The following is a 21,201-nucleotide window of genomic DNA, read 5'->3' on the forward strand; positions in this document are numbered from 1 at the left end:
AGATTGTGCCACTGCACTCCAGCCTGGGGGACAGAGTGAGCCTCTGTCTCAAGAAAGTAAAGTGAATGAATGAATGATATTGCTAGGGATACAGATAAAGAGATGCATAGGGTGAGCTATGGAGGAAGGGGTGTGGAGCTTCCATGCCTCCCCTTGGTGTACCACCCTCCAGGAAGCTCTGTGTTCAGCTCTCCAGAAGCTTTTCATACCCTATGGAGAGTTCATTGGATGGGCACGACTGACCACAAAGCGGAAATATAGTTGTACAGAAAGGGTCTGATCTAATGCTAATGGACTGAAAGAGAAACCCAGCAACGCCTGACTGTTCAGATTCTTCTTGGCCTCTCTGTGCAGCATTCCTTCCTCCAGAATATAGAGCAAGACGCCTTCTGAAATGGAGGTCTTATGACCTAAAGTCAGACAAGGAAGGTCAGAGGATTTATTTTTTTAATAGAAGATTCGAAAATAAAATCTGATTAAATTTAAGTCAAAACAACATCAGATCGTTACACATCAAATAATTCATTCCAAAGCTAAACAGGTAAAACTTTCTTTAGGTATAGACAGTACCTGATACACCCTCACTTGTATCAAAGGTTGTGTGCTACTTTTTCTTTTAATATAAATAATTAATAGGTAAGCCAGGAAGGCCAGTTCTTTAATGCAGGGGAAGATACCTGCCTTGGGGAGAGCAGAGAGAGATTCTGTTTTCTGAGGCCTGCTTCTAAGGTCTAAAGCATCCCAACATTATAATGAGAGCTGTGACAGTGATGAGCCAGTAACCATAAATATGTATGTGTGTGTGTATGTAAAGGAATTCAGGTAGAGGAAGTGTGATATCATTACATACATAGATACTGTGGACTTACAGTATTTATTAATTCAGTTCAATCAAATGCTTCAGGTTTAAGTTGTGTGCTAAAGCAGAATTTTCAGAGACTGTCTTATATCCTGTTATTGGCAAAATATTTCTGGCAGAAGTGGTGCAGTCGTTTCCACATGTGGCCCCTGGTAGCAGAGCCTGAAGGACTTGGGGAGGGATTTGTATAAATGGCTGAGTCCCATGGGCATAAACATCCATTGTGTTGTGTCTGAGGAATCTGTAACTCTGAACAGTAGTGCCAGACTGCTGTTTGTGCTGGCACTCTTAGGAGACCCGAGTAAGCAAGCACTTCCTTACCTGGCATGCCTACACGTGGAGTGTTTTTTGTCATTGGATTGTCAGACTTGAGTTTTTCTTATGTTGTAAATACGTAGGTGCTGTGAAAAAATTTTCACCCTGGGGGGAATAAAAGTTTTGAATAGATGTAATCTCTTGATTCTCAATATTGCTTAAGATAAGTTCATCTCTCCTAGAACAAAGGCAGTGAGAGGTGTGATGTCAGGAAAGTTGAGAGAGCTGGGTAATCTTAGAAGGAGACCTGGGCACTGAGAGGAATTTACATCCATGCAGTGGTTCTAGAATTGGCAAATCAGTATTATCTTTAGAGATGACACACATCTTGGCAATGTAGAACAAGATAAGCTACATTTTATCTTCTAGAATTCGATTGCCAAAATCACAGGTCAGAATTTTAAAGTAAATAGTTTTACTATTTCCTCTTCTTGTAGATCTAAAAACAGTGTCCCTTTAAGTCATTCCTGGTGTTTCAGAGAGATCATCAGAGCATGGCTTTGTATCAAAAAAAAAAAAAAAAAAGGCTTCAGAACTGGGGCATTGGAAGACAAAGTAAATGCATATAAAGGTAATGTATTCTCAGAACATGTAGAAGGGGATGGTGAATTTATGTAGCTATTCCCCATTTTACTCTTTCTAAACAGATAGAAGATAGTACTAGCTGGTAGTATTTTTCCCTAAGAATTAAATGTTGTTTGTTTCATAAACCTATAATATTTTTATAGTTTGGCAGCAGTGACTTTGGAATGAAAGCCAACTTCAGATGCCAACTCTACCATTTTGAAACCGTAGAGACTTGTGCTAATTGTTTAATTTTTGAGCTTTGCTTATTTGTAAAATGTGTAGAACAGTATATTACCTCAAAGGCTGCTGAGACTACTAAACTGCTTATGAGAAAGCTTGCTACCTAGTAGGTGTTTATTAAATGTTAAATGTATTAAATGAATTAGGAAGTATTTTATATCCAAAATTTTGGTGCTAGAGTACAGAAATAAATACAGGAAACAATTGTTTGATTCCAGGTTACTTGGGAATTTTGTAAAGGTGCTCCATTTGTTACTTTTCTTTAGTCCATTGCTTGATGTCCTTTTCCATAGCACTTTAGAATAACTTGGCTCAGAGCACTGAATTTGGGGAATATTCAAGACCCCAAGAAATTAGTGCCCTCTAAAATAACAGTTGAGTGGAGTCATGAGGGTCTGAATTCATTTTTATAATTATTTACTATTGCAATTATATTATGAATACAAATAGCTACCATTTATTTCTGCCTACTGTGTGCCAGGCACTGTACTGAACACTTTATAAACATTATGTCACTTAATCCCTATAGTACAAGCATTATGGTTCTCATTTCACACCTGTAATCCCGGCACTTTGGGAGGCTGAGGTGGGCAGATCATGAGGTCAGGAGTTAGAGACCATCCTGACCAACATGGTGAAACCCCATCTCTGCTAAAAATACAAAAATTAGCTGGGCATGGTGGTGCACACCTGTAACCCCAGCTACTCAGGAGGCTGAGGCAGGAGAATCGTTTGAACCCAGGAGGCAGAGGTTGCAGTGAGCCAAGCCAAGCTGAGATCACGCCATTGCACTCCAGCCTGGGCGACAAAGTGAGACTCCACCTCGGGGGGAGGGGGGGAGTCTAACCTAACCTTCCATAGCTGTTAGGATTTAAAAGCCAGGATAGTGCTATCTTAGATGAGCATCTGTGATTTGCTGCCCGTGTTAATCGGGATGATAGCTTAGCTTTCTGAAGTGCTAATACAGGTTGAGTATCCCTTCATGGAAATTCTTGGGACCAGAAGTGTTATGAATTTCAATTTTTTTTTAAATTTTTGAATATTTGCATTACGTGTAATAGTTGAGTATCCCAAATCTGAAATTCAAAATGCTCTAATGAGCATTTCCTTTGAGTGTCATGTCAGCGCTCAAAAGTTTCAGATTTTGGAGTGTTTCAGATTTCAGATTTTTGCATTTGGGATGTTCAGCCTATACAACATAGAACTTATTGAGGGTGTGGTGTGTGTTTAGAATCTTTGACATATTTTATACCTCATTAGGACTTGGCAAGGTTCAAGAAATTGATTATATATGTACAGTGCCAAATTTTATGAAATAATTTTTCTGGTTTTTTTTTCCCCTTTACCTTTTAAGTTCTGGGGGTACATGTACAGGATGTGCAGATTTGTTACACAAACGTGTGGCATGCTGGTTTGCTGCATGTATCAACCCATCACCTAGGTATTAAGCTCAGCATGCATTAGCTGTTCTTCCTGATGCTCTCCCTCCCCCTGCCTCACTGATAGGCCTCAGTGTGTGTTCCCCCATGTGTCCATGGTTCTCATCGTTCAGCTCCTACTTATAGGTGAGAACATGCGTTTATTATTATTATTATTATTATTATTTTCCTTGCATTACTTTGCTGAGGATAATGGCTTCCAGCTCCATCCACGTCCCTGCAAAGGACAGGATCTTGTTCATTTTTATGACGGCATAGTATTCTATGGTATATGTATATACACCACATTTTCTTTATCCAGTCTATTATTGATGGGCATTTGGGTTGATTCCATGTCTTTGCTATTGTGAATAGTGTTGCAGTGAACATACACATGGCGTGTATCTTTATAACAGAATGATTTACATTCCTTGGGCATGTACCTGGTAATGGGATTGCTGAGTCAAATGGTATTAATATTTCTGTTTCTAAATCTTGGAGGAATCACCATGCTGTCTTCCACAATGGTTGAACTCATTTGCACTCCCATTTTCTGGTGTTTTGATAATTGACTTTTGTTCATCCAAGACAAGTATAAAATAACAGTGGAATACCTGTATCTAAATCATTGTTTCTTAGTCTTGACTATACAAAAGAATCACCTGAGGAGCTTTAAGATGTAAACCAAAGAAAACAAAACAGACTCCAAAGCTTGGTCCTCATTCCCAGATACTCTGATGTGAGCTAAACAGTGCCTTAAGTCTTCTGGAGACTAACCTGGCTTGGGCCCAGCCCTGAGATTTGGACTGAGGTGCTGGGAAGGACTGAGATCAGTCCTCTGCAGGGTCTCATTTTGCTTGGTAGTCTGGCTCTGCAGTTTGGGGTGGCCTCCACACCTCACCCCTCCACACCCTTTCCCCAATACCCTCACTTCAAACTGGAGGAAAGAGGTGGGGCAGTTTTCACCATTTGCATTGTTCCGGTCAGTATGATCCTCTGAGAGGGTCTGTTTGGAAGGTTATCATCTATCTATCACCAGTTGTTGGGATATAACTTTTTCTTTGCTAATTTATGCTTTGGATATACTGGCTGTGTGTATGGCTTGGTTTTCTATTCTGGTGACATCCTAGAGGCATCTGCCATGTTTGTAAACATCAAACATATTAGTAGGTAAGCTGGGGAGCTGTTTTAAATGTCACAGGTGCCATTTTTTTTCAGTGGAGTCTTGTTTCCTGGCTTTTCTTCTCTCCTTCACTGTTATGGGACTTCTCAACTTAACTGCTCTCCTGTTCCCACCACCCCACAGCCTTCTTACATCTGAACAATGACACATGGCAGTAAATCCAGCTGTGGATGATAGTCCAGGCAGCAGAGGAGTTTTCAGGCAGATAAGTAGTTCAGTGTTGGCCAGATGGGCCTATTGGAACACAGATTTTGTGGAAACATGCTGTTAGTAGGTTACCAGTTGGAGCAATAAATTAAATTTTCGCTAGTACATATTTGTCTACAGTAACTTAAATCATTTTTTTAAAATTTCATTTACACATGAGGGGGCAGTATGGGACTATAAAGCAAATGTTCTCTTTGAAATAGCTTATTTTTATTGGTATGTAATAGTTTGAAGGTGCAAACTTTTAGACTGTGCAATTAAAACTGCAACATCGTTGTTAGTTGTTCAGTGATACGTATATGTAAGTGATACACCCTCACTTGTATGGAAGGTTGTGTCCCACTTTTTCTTTTAATATAAAAAATATAAAACAGTGAGACATTCTCAGAGTGCTTTTTGTTTTTAAATTATACACGTGCAGAATGTGCAGGTTCTGGGATACATGTGCAGAACGTGCAGGTTTGTTACATAGGTATACATGTGCCATGGTGGTTTGCTGCATCCATCAACCTGCCCTCTAGGATTTAAGCCCCGCATACATTAGGTATTTGTGGGTTTTATATTCATGTTTTGTTTAAAGCTAACTGACTTTCTTCCTGTTTTCTGCTTCCACCTGAGGAACGTCAACCCTTTAGAGATGCAGCTTCTATTACGTTGCTATCTCTAATGTATTTTACTTTATGACTTTATTGAAGGATGAAGGGCCTGCAGCGTTGCTGGAAGGAAGCCTCTAAACTGGGATCTCGCAGCTATGGAGGGTCTATTATCAATCACCTCCGTATGATATGCTTTCCTTTGTGGCACAGATTGCTTTTCTCAAAATTTGCTAAGCAAAGGAGCAGCACATTTTAATTAATGTTATTATTACTGATCTATGAATGACATTGTAGATAAATCAAGGTGCTAATATTCTGGGTTTCATAAATGAAAGGGGAAATAAAAGAGGAGTTAGAGGGTATTAAATGAATTGATAAAATCTAGAAAACATTTTATGAAAATGTAAATGGGAAGCTAGAAAGGTAATTTCATAAGCATAGGCTATTTTAAATGTGTAAAAGTATTTGCAGTCATATGTTTCTGTTTACGTAGTTTGGAAAAAATTGAGGCCAACGTTTTGGTGTAAATATAACCTTCTGTAAAATTTAATGAAATACTTATTTTTAATGTTTTATCCTGGCTGCTTCCTTTGGAGATGAAGGGCTGTGGTACTGTCTATATCAGCTAACGATAGTTTTACTTGTTTAGTTTTGGAATGAATTATTTGATATATAACAATCATATAACAATCTGATATTGTTTTGACTTAAATTTAATCAGATATTTTATTTTGGAATCTTCTGTTAAAAAAATAAAAGGCTATGACCTCTTCCCTTCATTTGAAGGAATGAATTTTGGGCTCTAGCCTGTCTTGAATGAACTCCAGATCAAATGTTGTGGTGCTCATTTACTGGAGTAACACAAAGGTTTCTGTTCATGGTAAATAATTCCTGTCCTTTATGCTTTGATGGCAGATTTTTCGGACGCCGCCTGATACCACATTCCCTGAGCCCACCTGCCTGTCAGCATCACCCCCAAATGCGCCACCAAGGCAGTCAAAGAGACAAGGCCAGAGAACCAAGAGGCCCGTGGCCGTCTACAATCTTTGTCTGGAGCTGGAAGATGGTAAGATGTTAATGATATTTTTTGCTTGATAGCATGTTGAGAGTATGACATATCATATGTCCTCAGGGCAGGCCACAGTTTTCTCTCATCTGTGTTTTAATTTCTTCTTCCCTTAAGATTATACTTTTGAGATTTACAGGGAGGGTGAAGCTTTTTTGTAAGGGAGAAAACTCAAGTTTCGGTTTTGTGTTTGTCTTTGTTATGCATGGTTCTTTTTTTATTTTTAAAAGGCAGCTTAAATTTCTTTTTCGGGAGACTTGTGTGACCTCCTGTGAGGTTACATAACCCTGAGACAAATGGAAGGGGAACTAAAATTAAAGCAGATCTTTTATGAGAGGAGCGGATGGAGTCTCATGTTAAATGCATCTAGATTAAAGGCACAGTTCACCATCACACCGGGGTTTACGGCTTGTGTGCCTTACTTGCCCCATTTTTCTGACTTGCTCATCAGGCACAATGCTTCATCTTATGGCAGGGGTGGCAAGTTGACCTGCCTACCTGGGCCAGGCCTGTGGGAACTGGGCTGCAGTGGAACTCTGGCCAGTGGAAGTTCTCACGTCCTATCCGAGCCACCCTGTTCTAGGTGATCATTGCCATGTGGCTCTGTTGTTTCAGTGTTGCCAGATTGCCCAATTTTTACAGAGCCTAGAAATCTGAGTTTCCAACACTGATCCATACAAAACAAGACTGGGAGCCGTGCACAGGCCTCCCATTGCTGATTTGTAATCATGTGGTTATTGGTGTGGAGAATAAGATGATTCTGGTATCCAAACCTGCATTTTCAGTACGCAGCCTAAAGCTGTGACTCGTCTTGTGAGGCCTTCCTCTTATTGAGAACATTTGCTGAATTTGAAACTAGTCTTCATTCTTCTTCTAGTCCTCTTTTTTTAAGAAAATAATCTTTCATTTATTATCCTCGAGCTACCCAGGTTACCTTAGTTGGGAAATGTGAGATTAGTAGAGTGACGAAGGGGATGAGGATGGGGACAAATACAATGCCTTCATCATAGGCAGCTGCATGCACACATGGCCAGCTGGTTAATATCCAGAGATCCATGCAAGCAGGTGACAACTGTCTTCAGCTTGCCTGACTTAGAGGTATCTCGAGGAAGACTCAGAATGCCTCCTGTAATGACACAGGGGGGCTAAAATGTGGGATTCTTTTATATTGCTTAAGACAAAGGTACATATGATACAAATATTAGTTTTACAATCGGATAATTTCCAGAGGAAGGACATGAATCATTACAATTAAGCTATAATTTCAGTACTTCCTTTTAGACACTCATTTCAACTTCTGATCCTAACTAACTTTTTTCTTCTCTTTCTCACGTTCATTCTTTCTCAGCAGAGTTGTCAATAGGAGTAAAAGTGACTGGTTTGAATTGCACCTTCTCTTACATCTCACTTGTCCTCTGATGGAAGTGTTAATAAATAGTGAAATAAGCAAATGTTGGAAAGTAGGAAAGGAAAAAGAAATCAAGAAGACACAGAATACCTCAAATGGCTCTTTGGCCCTTGAGCAAAATGGAATTGACTCTATTTCATGAGGTAGATGAGTAAGGAAGGACATTTTGGTCTTAGGATCACATCTATTATTTTGATGTTTTTAGCAGTGGGATCGTAATATCCGATCAAATTTATTTAGTGGATTAACCTTTTGATCATTGGATTGCTAAGTGATTATTAATGGTAAGAAGCTTCTGTAGTGGTATTTAGCACATCTCTCTTATGGGAACATTCAAGCTAGTGTGCAGTCATAGCCTTCCTAACTTGTAGGTGATAAAATAATTCGTTAAAATTGCTTGATTTTTAAGGGAAAAGATTGTCAGATGTTCAACTTCTTTAGTCTTGTTTTTATGTTCATTATATGATGTTTTGTTCTACATTTTGTATTTCGTGAAGTATTTTATAGCTTTATATTCATCCTTGGTTACAACATTGGGATTTTTTTTTTTTTTTAAGTTGTCAGAATCAGGAAAACTCTTAAGTTTGGTCATAGTGTGATTTTTATCTTATCTTAGAGGTTATATGATAAGATAAAGCAACTTAAAACTGTTATTCTCCCTTGCCCTCAGTTTTTTGTAGTTAAGATTTAGTTGTGTGAAAAAATAGTTATTTCAGAGAGAACAGAATAGGGTCTATATTTTGTCATAGGCTTTTATATTTTACATATTCTAAAAAAGGGAAAGTGAATACATTTATTGGAAAGGAAGTATATAGGGAAAGAATACTAAAAACAACTATTTATGTTATTGAATGTCACTTAGCATATTGAAAACTTTACTTCCAAAAGAGGATGTATTCTTGTCATTAGGACTTACTTTTTTTTTAAGTAGCTTGAATCATGTAATTGTCAAAACAACTTGAAGGTTTCAAAAAGTTTAATTTTTTTGTATATTTTTCTTATTGTTAATAGTGAAGTGACTTCCCATGTTAATCTAGTTTGGGTTAAAATATGCGTTATTATAGACAACTTTGGTTGATTATTTTTCCAAATGTTCTAGTTTATATGGGACAGATAGAAAATGTGTATACAAATATGCTTCTCTCTTTCCTGCCCCTGCCCCTTGACTCATTGTAGTATAAGTTAAATTTGATTTAATTAAATCCAGGACGAATAGTTTTTGCTTATAAGTTAGGTAGACTATCTGCCAAGATTCGAGGAACTGGATTGGATGACTGGAGATGTTCTTCAGCCCTATGATTTGGTCAGAGATTTGGTATTTGAGTGAAGTGGTTTGTGGTGTGTTATTTCTTCTTCTACACTGAGTAGAGTATGAAACTGTGTGATGTCCCAAACAGCCAGTCTTGGAACACACTCGGAATTGGTTTCAGTTCAACATCAGGCAGATCAAAAAAGCATCAGTGAAGAGTCAGCAAGCCTGTTAGCATGTGTCACGGTAGGATGGGCCTGTGGAAAACCGAGCATGAAGCCGGAGGGGAGATCCTCTGCTGGGAGACATGTTTTCTGTTACGTTCATTCAACCTCACCCCTACTCCCAATTGAGAGATGACCAGTTTAACTAAATACACCGAGTGTCTTTTACTTCAGTAAAGACTTCCATTGGCATTGGCGCATTTAGCCATACTGTGTATGCTCATTATTTTTCTTTGTAATATGTGATTAAATGATATTAAACTTATTTGCAAAAGACTTTAAAATTCTAGTTACTTGCTTAAGGTTCTTTATTCATGATTAATATGAACTAAAATGGATGTAATATCTGGCTTGTTTTCTTAAATTAGAGCAGCTGTTAAATCTTTGTGAGATTCTCATCTTTTATTATTTTGTTGAAGCCATATTGCTCAGTTTTCATATAACATTTAATCTCACGAACATCAAAGCTGAGTAGATTTGGCTAAGTCAGTTATGAAAAAGCAAAATATGAGGTAGGCTGCTAAGTGCTAAAAAGATTAGAAATCAAAGGTTTGCTTTCATTTCATTTTCAAGTTTTATCCTATGTTTTATTTCTTTAGAACTAGTGAGATGACTCTAAAAATGTTAAATATATGTTATGTGTTTGTTTTCTCCTGCCCCCACTCCAAGTGCGTGTCCTTATAATCTCTGACATACAGAGGGGCTGTTGTGTTTATTGTAATTCCCCCAAATACAAGGAAAGTTCAGGAGGCTATGTGAGATCAAAGGGATCTTTGTTATTTTTCATTCAAGGCAGAAGAAATTTTAAGCAAAGGTTTGGGGAGTCAGGGAGAAGAGGATTACCATCTGAATCTCTTTCTTCATGCTAGCTCTAATTTTAAACAGAACTAGACATTTACAGAACTAGGTTTTATATGTATCTTCTTGTGTAATTAAGTATTCTTCGCCTGTCTTCTTTTGTAACATGATATAGCAGCTTACTTATTTAGGCAACTTAAAAAAATATGACTTATAGTGAGTTGAAAACAAAATCATCTTGCAAGCCAATTGGCAAGATTTAATAACATTTGAGTGTTGGTCTTACTTGGGTATCGTCGGGTTGGCACTTTCACATTTGGATCATGAATGTGCTAACTGCAGCACATTTTGTTGAGCATGTGTTATTGTAGTCCTACAGCGTGGTAGATACCATGATGAGGATACAGAGCCTTCTCAGCAAAAAGTGAAAATACTGTTGAGCAGGGCAGAGATGGATAAACAATGACACGTGATCATTTCCTTGGGTCCTAAGTAGGAACATATCTTGATCTAGATGAGTCTCTAAAATCAGAGTAGGACAAATAAGTCATATATAGATGTCCTTTCAGCCTGAGTAATATCAAATTAGAACTTTGAATAATTAGCTAAAATTTAATTGTCACATGTCAACGAGAGCAATGCTAATGATATAAATGAGCCGTCTTAGGGTAGGTTGAAAGAGTCTGGTTTGATTTTGAGGCATGAGCCAGAGAATAGAAAATTAGAAAGCAGGCCACTTTGTGGTCTTTTAAATGTAGATTTTAATTCTAAACAATGGAATGCTGTTAGCCATTTGGAAGTTGTTTTTGCCTCTACCATTTATTAGTGGTTTTTATTACACTAAATATGAAAATCAGAATTATACCACGTATCTATTGAAGAGCTTTTGTATGCTCCACATCCTGCCACATACAGTTTTTCTTCTCAAGGAGCTGATTTTGTATTCCCATTCTATTTGTCACTGCAGTGAAATAAGAAACAATGTGGCAATGAGTACCCAGTGCTAGCTCTGAGGAAGGGAAGTCTGTAGGGGAGGCTTTCTGGTTTCCTTAAAATGAGCTGTTTTGGCAGTTGTGTGGGAAAGGGTTTCAGGTAAGGGGAGTAGCGTGACTGAGGCATAGCAGGAGCAGATGTGAGACTCTGCTGATTAGAGCCAGGTGTGAGACTCCCTGATTAGAAGGGGACAGCGTTGGCGGTTGTGAATGATAGGTGGACCTAATGTGGAAGACTTAGACTCAGGAGAGACAGCCTAGGGGACAGATGGGTGCATTGGAGCCTGGGCTGGGGAATATGTATCCTGACTCTGTACTCATGGACAAATTGCTTACCTTCTCTAAATCTATTTTATTAGCTACAAAATCAGGTTGGTAATAGTATCTACCACTGAGGATGGTTGAGAAGGTTCAGTTGTTAATGTGTTTAGCCTAATGTCTGGCACATAGTAAGCACTCGAACTATAGCTGCTGCTGCAGGGTAGTACTCTTAAAGCCAGGGAAAGTTGCTTTAGGTTTAAAATGATAAGAGGAACCACTGCATATTTTTCAGCAAGGGAGAAGAGTTGTAACATTTGGAAAATAATATTTAAGAAACTTAATCTGTCTTAATCTGCCAGTAGGAATCTGAAAGGCAGCCATGGTAAAAGGCTGATGAAGTAATTTAGGCTGAGGTTGAAGTGGGCTTGAATTAGCACTAGGAAGCAAAAATAAAATGGATATCTGTGAGAGATGTTAAAGCAAATCAGGGACTTCTGAACTGACTAGATGTGGAGATCAAGGCAGATAAAGTGGACATTATTCACCACAGATTAAGCTCATAGGTAAATCTGTCATTGTGTTTATGTTTTGTTTTGTCTTCAGTTTTTTCCTTGCAGCTTAAAATAGACCATCTTTCCATCAAAAGGAAGGAAGCATGCCATTTTGTTAGTGTGTTCAATATGTATTCTCATATGTAACTGCTTTGAAAAATAGGTTTAGTAAAAAATGGTGTAGAATGTCTTGGTATAAAAAGTATACATGGAAATAGTGTATATGGAAAGTCAGTGGAAAGAGAGAAATAGTAAGTTGTTACTAAAATGTTCCATCTACTTAGAAAAAGAACAGTCTTATAACCATGAGCAAAGTAGAGCTCATTTTCTCCAGTTTTCCTCACAGGTGCATATATCCATGTTCATCCGTAGGCTCGTATTAAGGGGTGGGAGGCCACTCATTCTAGGGAGACCCTTCATTAGAAGCCAAGGATGGGTAGTTCACATTCACGGCAGTGGCGCACCCTGTAACCTCAGTTCCCAAGAGAGCATCTGTAGAATGCCCCTTTATGAGAATGTGTTTTCACAAGTGAATTGTAACTACTCTGTCTTTCCCACAATGTTAGCAGGACACAAACTATGTGGAGGTGTGAGAAGTACCACTGGAAAACCATTGTTGGCATGGATTTTCGTCAACATTCTGTAGCTATTGATGTTTCTTGTAAATATGCATCAGCTCGATGCAGAATTATAATCAATCCAGGTAACTGAACAAGCAGATCTTTGTCTTAAGATTGGCAGTCTGTCTTTTCTCCATTCTTACCAGTTTTTTTTTGGCATGGCATTTCATGGGTGGGCTCTGGGTAATAACTTCCCAAGCCTGGAAGCCCCTTGCCATCCCCTCACAGCAGTGTTAGGATTTCTTGACATGGAATTACTGTGTTGTGAAGTTTAAGACCAGGCTTGAATGTGCGACAGTATATGTAGACAGATTATTTCTTAACTCACTTTTACAATGATGAGATCAATGGGTTGGAAAAGGCAGCCAGAAGATTCAGGGCTGTAATTGAGTTGTGGTGTGCCTGGAAATTATGTGGGATGCCTCCCCTGCGTTGGTGTCTCCCCAGAAACCTCCTGTGAGGCTCAGCAACCCCACCCCCCCCCCCCCACCACAGTGCTAGTGACAAAGTGAAAGGCAACTTCTATTGCTTCCTATGTAATCTTAACTGTGCTTCTGTGTGGGATGAACATTTCCCCCTTTCTCTGGAGGAGGAAAAAAAAAAGCTTATTTAATGCCTTTAAAAAAATACATAGCTGCTTCTATGGTGAAAATAAGTTCATGGCAGGTAACTCAGATTTATAGAAGAGAGAAAAATTCTTTAAAGCTTGTCTCCCTGTGGAGTGGGTTTTTTCTTCACTTCTAATAGCTTTTATTTTAATTTCTAGTTCTGAATTCAAGCAGCTGTCACTCTCTTTATAGCCCCCTTTGAAACTCTTGTGGCGTAGGAGGTAGCTGGGCTGTCTAAGAAACATCTTTTCAAACCAACCAAAGTATTGTTTATCCTGAATGAAATGGAATTTTAAGGCTGTCAAGAGTGACTGATTTAAAACGTTTTCTTTGATAGCCAGGAAGATGAGCAGAAATCTTGAGGGAGACGGTGTTTCTCTGTGTGACCAATTCCAAGTAACTTCTATGGCTCTGAAAACTCTATGGCCCATGATTAAAATGACCATGATCTAAGAGTGTTGTGTGCAATTAATAGAACAAAGCCAACCTGCGGCCAGTTAATTTTTACTTAATGATTTGTTACCAACTGTTGAGGAAAAAGAAATGATGCAAGACTGAGGCAGTGCCAGAGAACACTCCTTGTATTTATCATGAGTTGTCTCCAGTTGGCTTTTCTTAGGTCTGGGTTGTGTCTTTGCAACCTGGTTCCCTCTGCATGCTCATTCTACCGTTCTCTGTGCCCTCCTAAGCTGTATTAAGAAGGGCTACAGGGTCACCTTTAGATGGGGGGGGGGACCCTTTAAGCCTATGAAAATGAAATTTGGGGTCAGGCTCAGTGGCTCACTCCTATCATCTCAGCACTTTGGGAGGATCACTCGGGCCTGGGAGGTTGAGGCCGCAGTGAGCTGTGATGACACCACTGCACTCCAGCCTAGGTGACAGATCAAGACCCCATCTGCAACAACAAAAAAAGAAAAAAAAAAATTTTGAGACTGGCATTTTGGGTCTACTAATAGTTTTTAAAATCAGCAGCACAAGTTTTTGAGCATGAAATATGATTATGGTAATGGGTTTTAGTTTTCTCTTTAAAGAGGAATAGTGATTAAGTTTCTGTTTATTATCTTGGCTATTGAAAAGGTATACTCTTTTTCTTAAAATCTTTAGTAGTGCATGCAGGAGCATGATACAAAATTCAGAGAGTAATAACTTTGAACAGTTACGTATTAGCATGTTATATACCGAGTACTGTTATTGGCAATAGTTACTAAACTTAGATAATATCCAGAACAATCCTATGGGTAGTATTATTGTCTCTATTTTATAGTTCAGGAAACTGAGGCATAGAGAAGGCCAATAACTCACCCACATCTGTGACAAAGCTAGGATGGAACCCAGGCAGTCTGATTCCAGGATCTGGGTTCTTAAGTGTTCTAGAGTGCTGAACATAAAGGCAACTGTGAACTTCTCTTCCCTGGAGCCAACAGACATTGCCATTTGTCTTGTGAGTCTTTCAGAGATACTCTGTGCATGTCTTTTCGTTCTGTTCTGTTCTTTTCGATGGAGTCTCGCTGTGTCACCCAGGCTGGAGTGCCGTGGCGCAATCTCTGCTCACTGCAAGCTCCGCCTCCCGGGTTCACACCATTCTCCTGCCTCAGCCTCCCAAGTAGCTGGGACTACAGGCGCCCGCCACCAAGCCCAGCTATTTTTTTTTTAGTTTTTAGTAGATATGGGGTTTCACCATGTTAGCCAGGATGGTCTCGATCTCCTGACCTCTTGATCCACCTGCCTCGGCCTCCCAAAGTTCTAGGATTACAGACGTGAACCACTGCGCCCGGCCTACTCTGTGCATTTCTAACAATGCTGTTTATTTTTTAATTTTAAGAATGATTCTTAGTTTTTCCATTTAAAAAAAAAAAATGGTTAGGGTTGTAAGGGAGTCAGAGCCGTGGTCTTGATCCAGGAGATAAAGGAGAAGGAAGAGCCAGAGAAGACTATAGTTTTAAATATGGGACGTAAAACACTGTAACAAGCATGGGCCCTCCAGGAGAGAAGTCTAGGCCTGTTTTTTATGAGACACGGGGGAGGGAAGTGACCCATTTTATTTCAGTGATACTAAGTACTGCAAAAGCACGTTATTGTAATTTATGCCACCACTTATCTAAATGAACAAACAACTGGTTATAGATTGGTTATAGTGAGGATATCTCAGGTACCTGATACTTTAACAGGCTATTAGAAATTTAGAAAGTGAACACATTTTGGAATTTGATGCTGCCTGAATTTGATATGAGATTTTGCTGTTACTTTTCTGTTTTCTCCTCCCACTTCTCTCCCCTTCTTTATTAAAATAATTAAATAAATAATATATTCCAATGTTTGAAAATTCAAAAGTATAAAAGATACAAAGTGGAAAGATCTATTCCATCCCATTGACTCAGTGCCTGCATCTGCAAGCCAGATCTGTAACCATGGATGTTCATGGGTTGAAGCACATGAAATTGCTATCTTTTAGGTCAAAAATTATCTAATATCAGCAATTTCAAATGCTCCCCCCCATATTATAGGCCACACATAATCATTGAGAATTTCATGTAGTTCAACTTGTAGTTTCTGAAATCCTTCTAGAGTTGAGATGTACATTGGATTGATGATCAGTTATTAGCAAGTTTGTGCCTTGTGAAACTGCTGTTGGTATATGCCAAACATGATTGAATATCATCATTTTTATATAGTTCAACCTATAGTTTCCTATCCTTCTAGAATTCTTTATGCTTATATACAGTTGTATTAGGGTTCTGTACAGAGACAGAATGAGTAAGATAGATGTATATATTGAAGGGGAGTTTATTAAGGAGTATTGACTCACATGATCACAAGGTGAAGTCCCACAATAGGTCATCTGCAAGCAAGCTGAGGAGCAGGGAAGCCAGTCCGAGTCCCAAAACCTTAAAAGTAGGGAAGCTGACAGTGCAGCCTTCAGTCTGTGACTGAAGATCCGAAAGCCGACTGGCGTAAGTCCAGGAGTCCAAAAGCTGAAGAACTTGGACTCTCATGTTCGAGGGCAGGAAACATCCAGCATGGGAGAACGAAGGCTGGAACACTCAGCACGTTAAGTCCTTCCACCTTCTTCTGCCTGCTTTATTCCAGCTGCTCTGGCCACTGATTAGGTGTTAATCTCCTTTGGCAACACCCTCACTGACACACCCAGGAACAATACTTTGCATCCTTCAGTCCAATCAAGTTAACACTCAGTATTAACCACCACAATAAGCAAATAGGAATCCGAATTCTTATTTACTCTCTTCTGCACTGAAAAGTCAGTTTCATACCTTTTTTATTTTTTAAAATTTTATAGTATATCTTGTGTTGCTTTTTATGTCAGTACAAAGAGGCCTTTCTCCTTTCTTCACTGCTGTATAGTATTCTTTGCATTCTACTGTATGGATGTACTTATAAGAGGACTTTGTATTCTACAGCCCAGCCAAACACAGTCAGATGATGCAGGTGTCTTACTTATCACACATAGGCCTCTTGCCATCCTGGGATGATAAAGATGTGTCCATAGAAATAATGTACAGTATACTTTTGAATGAAAAAAGCAAGTTTTAAAATGGAGTTTTCAAAAATATTCTTTTAAAGGAAAAACTATATATTTAAATATACTATAAGCATACAAGTACATCTGGAAAAATAATCAGTTATAACAATGGTTATCCTTAGGTGGTAAGAGTTAGTGATTTTCTTTATACATATTTGTATTTCATATCTTGTCTATAGTGTATTACTTATAATACATACATATAAATACACACATACACACATACCGCATACATTTATATGTGTTTAGTTTACAAACGTTTCAACTTAACTCTGAAGCAAGCTGTGTTTCATACTGGTGTGTTGGGTATACGTTTAAAATTTTGAAATGGAAGGATTGAGAAGCAGAGTCTAGAAAGAAAGGGGATGGAGTCCCTTTAGCATGAGCTGGCCTGGAGAGACTTCATTGGCACTGAGAATGACTGTCTCTCACTGCTTAGTGTTTTCCTGTTAGACTTCCCGTGTCTTTCACCTTTGGCCCAGGCTTCTTTCTCATGGTCGCGTTGTCCTGGCGTTTTGGGGATCCCTATTACCAGAAATACTTAGGCAGCAAAGAGTTTTCTTGAATGGTTGGCTCACTTGTGGTTAAGTTTGGATTTAAACCTGGGTTTAAATTTCTGCCCTCCTCTTGATGTTGTTTATGATCTCAGCAATTCCCCCTCTAAGCCTCACAAGTTTGGACAATAAAACTTTGACGTGGTTTTTGCCTGGAATAACAGAGTTAATGGATGTAAACCAGCCAATAGGTAGTGAATATTGCATAATTTTAGCTTATATTTTCTTGAGAGCCTGGTATCTGAAGCAGAAGAGCTTCAGATATGCTTTCATGTTTAGTATGCTTTCAAATAAAATGTAATTTAGTCTTTCATTTCTGGTTATTTTTTTCCAACATTATACCTAAGTTTATTGGTAACTGCATCTCCCTCTGGCAATTATTTATTTTTTTGAGACCGTTTCGCTCTTGTTGCCCAGGCTGGGGTGCAATGGCACGATCTTGGCTCATAGCAATCTCTGCCTCCCAGGGTCAAGCGATTATTCTGCCTCAGCTTCCCGAGTAGCTGGGATTACAGACCCCTGCCACTATGTCCGTCTAATTTGTTTTTTTGTATTTTTAGTAGAGACGGGGTTTCACCCTTTTGGCCAGGCTGGTCTCGAGCTCCTGATCTCCGGTGGTCCACCCACCTCGGCCTCCCAAAGTGCTGGGATTACAGGTGTGAGCCACTGCCCCGGCCTCCATCTGGCAATTAATAATAATGAACTTTCCTTCTTAGGTGAGAAGAATAGAGGAGGAGAGGTGAAAAGCAAGGAGTCTGGCAGCTCTCAGTGTCTCAGCCGGACTGAAGTTGTGCTCTGAGCACAGTGCTCTAAATTTCCTGAGCTGTCAAAGTGGCAGCTTCCTCAAAGTTTATGGAAGACAGTTTAAGTATCTGAGTAGTTTTGGGTTCCCAAGAATAATAACACATGGCTGTTATATTTTTTGTTTATATAGGCAAAAATTTTAGTCTTTAAACAATGCCCCAGGACTGTGATTATGACATAAAAATGTTCTTTGCTTTATAGAGTAAAGCAATTTGCTTTGACTTCTGTTGACATTGCAACTGAACTGGTCTTACTTGCTTTATAATTGAATTGCTGCAGATTTCCATCGACCTTTGCAAGAGGTAGAGGTGGTTCCTGGAGTTGTAACCTGATGCCTATTAGCTGTTGCTATAACTTTATAATGCCGTCTTTATTTTTTGTCATGTGATTGGTTTTAACAGCTGATTCGCTCATCAGCTTTTCCTGGCATGCACTTTTGGCATATTTCAGCTGTCATAGTAGCTTTCTGGGACAAGCATTATGCTTAATTTCTTTAAATCTTTGGGCAACAGAAAATAAAATCTACTTCTTAAGTTTATGGCAATTTCATTACATCTTTTCATGCCTTAATGTGACATTTTAATTTATAGTTCAGGAGCTGCCTTTTCATTTTTGGGGGGAATGCAGATCTGTATGTCGTTTTGTTTCTGTGCTTTTGGGACTGAAAGTAGGAAGCTACTTTCTTGAGAAGTCACATTTTTCTTTTTCTAGAGAGGATTTCAGATACATTATATTAGCCAAGTGAATTATTATCTAGCAACTGACTGTCATTCATCTGTACATTATTTGACTTCGTTATAGTTCCCATTTTGGCTTGCCTTGTTTCAGAGGGAAAATGGAAAGAGCGAGGTTGTTTTGCCCGTTACCCTGGATGGCATTACTTGAGCTTGCAGTGTAACTGAGAATTGGGCTAAGTGGGTCTTTAGGAAGCTCTCTACCATGTGGCAGTTATAACCTGCATCTCAGTGCACCTGTCCGTGGTGAGAAACACAGGTAGCTGCTTTCCTTAATGGGCAGTTGGCAGGGTTAATGTCTTAATCTTTCTTCCTTTTTTCCCCTAATGTAAGACTTCAGGAAGATTTTCTGATGAAAGAATCTGGACTTTTTTTCTAGAGTAATCACGCAATACTTACTACTGTATGGACAGTAAAGAAGAATTTCCTTTGGATGGTAGGGTAGAGTTGATTCTCTTTTAAAGAAAGATATCCCTACCTTCACAGTTTTAAAAGGCTTCATTTTAATGTCAAACTTAGTATTCTGTAACCTATCTTTACTATTCTAATTTGTTTAATAAAGGAACTGCCTGTGTGTGTGTGTGTGTGTGTGTGTGTGTGTGTGTGTGTGTTTACTTTTCCAGTTAAGGAAAACTAATATGTGAGATAATATGATATAATTCCCTGGCCTAGGTTTTGTGGAGGATGAGAATAAATATCTGGGCTGAAAAATATCTCAACTTTAATTTTTATCTTGCTTTGGACTGTTTCTTTCTGTAGATCTTATCTGTTTGGTGCCTCTGTTGATAGTGCTTCTCGAAGAAAGTTATCTCGCTCCATTCCTTAGCCATTTCAGTTGAAGTTGTGATACGATTTGGTGTGTCCCTACCCAGATCTCATCTTGAATTGTAGTTCCTATAATCCCCCCATGTCGTGGGAAGGACCCCGTGGGAGGTAATTGAATCGTGAGAGCAGTTACCTCCCTGCTGTTCTTGTGATAGTGAGTGGTTTCTCACAAGATCTGATGGTTTTATAAGGGGGCTTTTGCCTTTTGCGTGGTGCTTCTCCTTCCTGCCATCATGTGTAGAAGGACGTGTTTACCTCCCCTTCTGCCATGATTGTAAGTTTCCTGAGGCTTCCCCAGCCATACTGAACTATGAGTCAATTAAACCTCTTTCTTTTATAAATTACCCAGTCTCGGGTATGTCTTTATTAGCAGCGTGAGAATGGACTAATACAAGTTGACTATCATAGGGAAGGTTGGAGAGGGAGTGCCAGGTTTTCTTTGGCTGGTTAGGTGTTGATTGGGGTTTGGACCTGACTTTGACCCTTCTCAGCCGTGCTCCTCAGACTGCTCTGTGTGCCCTGGTCATTCTATGTATAGATTACAACTTCTAGCTAGATGAGGTCCTGGAACACAATGACATTTTGGTCCAGCCAAGCATGTGGGTAAGCTGTGAAGAAACAAGGCTGTTCAGTTTTCTTCAAAAACTCAGGAATGAGCTACTTGGAAAAAACCAGTCTTAGATAATCCAGCTGGGTGAGATAGGTGATTTTTCTGTGTTCTTTGGTCATGATGTTTTCAGTTTCCCTCAGTCTAACAATACATTTGGAGACCTGGTCACCCAGTTTCTGAAAGCTAATAATTATTGGAGTGCTAGTGACAAAATGCAAAATCAAAATTTTGGACAAAACTGTAATCCTGCCTTTGGGGCAGTAATAAATCACAAGTTTTTCTGGAAGTCGTGCTCCTTTACTCAGAATTGGAAGCCTTGAATGTTTCACGGTCCATGACACACTGCTGCCTGAGTAGTTTCAAAGCAAGTGGGTGTTATGATGCACTTCTAAGACTTGGGTAGGAAGGAAGAGGCTGTGGACAACTAGAGCATCTTTGGATGTTCTTGTTAAAACAGAGTGCCATACAAGATGGGTCATTGTTCAGATCCAATATGACAGTCTGAGATGTTTCTTTTTGTAGGGAGAAAGTAGTATACTTTGACCTGTATTCATCACATTTGAGGAAACAGTATGGTGCACTCTACTCTTCCCAGGCACTAGATCATTAAAAAATGGATGTTGATGGGGCATGGTGGCTCACACCTGTAATCCCAGCACTTTGGGAGGCCGAGGCAGGTGGATCATGAGGTCAGGAGATTGAGACCATCCTGGCCAACATGGTGAAACTCCGTCTCTACTAAAATACAAAATTAGCTGGGTGTGGTGGTGTGTGCCTGTAATCCCAGCTACTTGGGATGCTGAGGCATGAGAATCACTTGAACCCAGGAGGCAGAGGTTGCAGTGAGCCAAGATCGCACCACTGCACTCCAACCTGGTGACAGGGCGAGACTCTGCCTCAAAAAAAAAAAAAAAAAAAAGAAAGGGTGGTCGCTATTTTCCTCTATTTCCCGCCAATTCAAAAAACATTTAAAT

General features: G+C 39.2%; 1 protein-coding gene across 1 annotated transcript in view; it reads left to right on the forward strand.

Moving 5' to 3' along the window:
• The window catches only part of ARHGAP10 (Rho GTPase activating protein 10), a 341,688-nt gene that overhangs the window by 284,137 nt on the left and 36,350 nt on the right, over window positions 1-21,201 (forward strand). The window contains exon 19 of the mRNA XM_017850073.1: window positions 6,301-6,451. Within this exon, the coding sequence (XP_017705562.1) occupies window positions 6,301-6,451 (151 nt within the window). The remainder of the gene's footprint in view (window positions 1-6,300; window positions 6,452-21,201) is intronic.

Source organism: Rhinopithecus bieti, unplaced genomic scaffold (genome assembly GCF_001698545.2).
Source record: "Rhinopithecus bieti isolate Rb0 unplaced genomic scaffold, ASM169854v2 scaffold_32105, whole genome shotgun sequence".
NCBI classification, from domain to species: domain Eukaryota; kingdom Metazoa; phylum Chordata; class Mammalia; order Primates; family Cercopithecidae; genus Rhinopithecus; species Rhinopithecus bieti.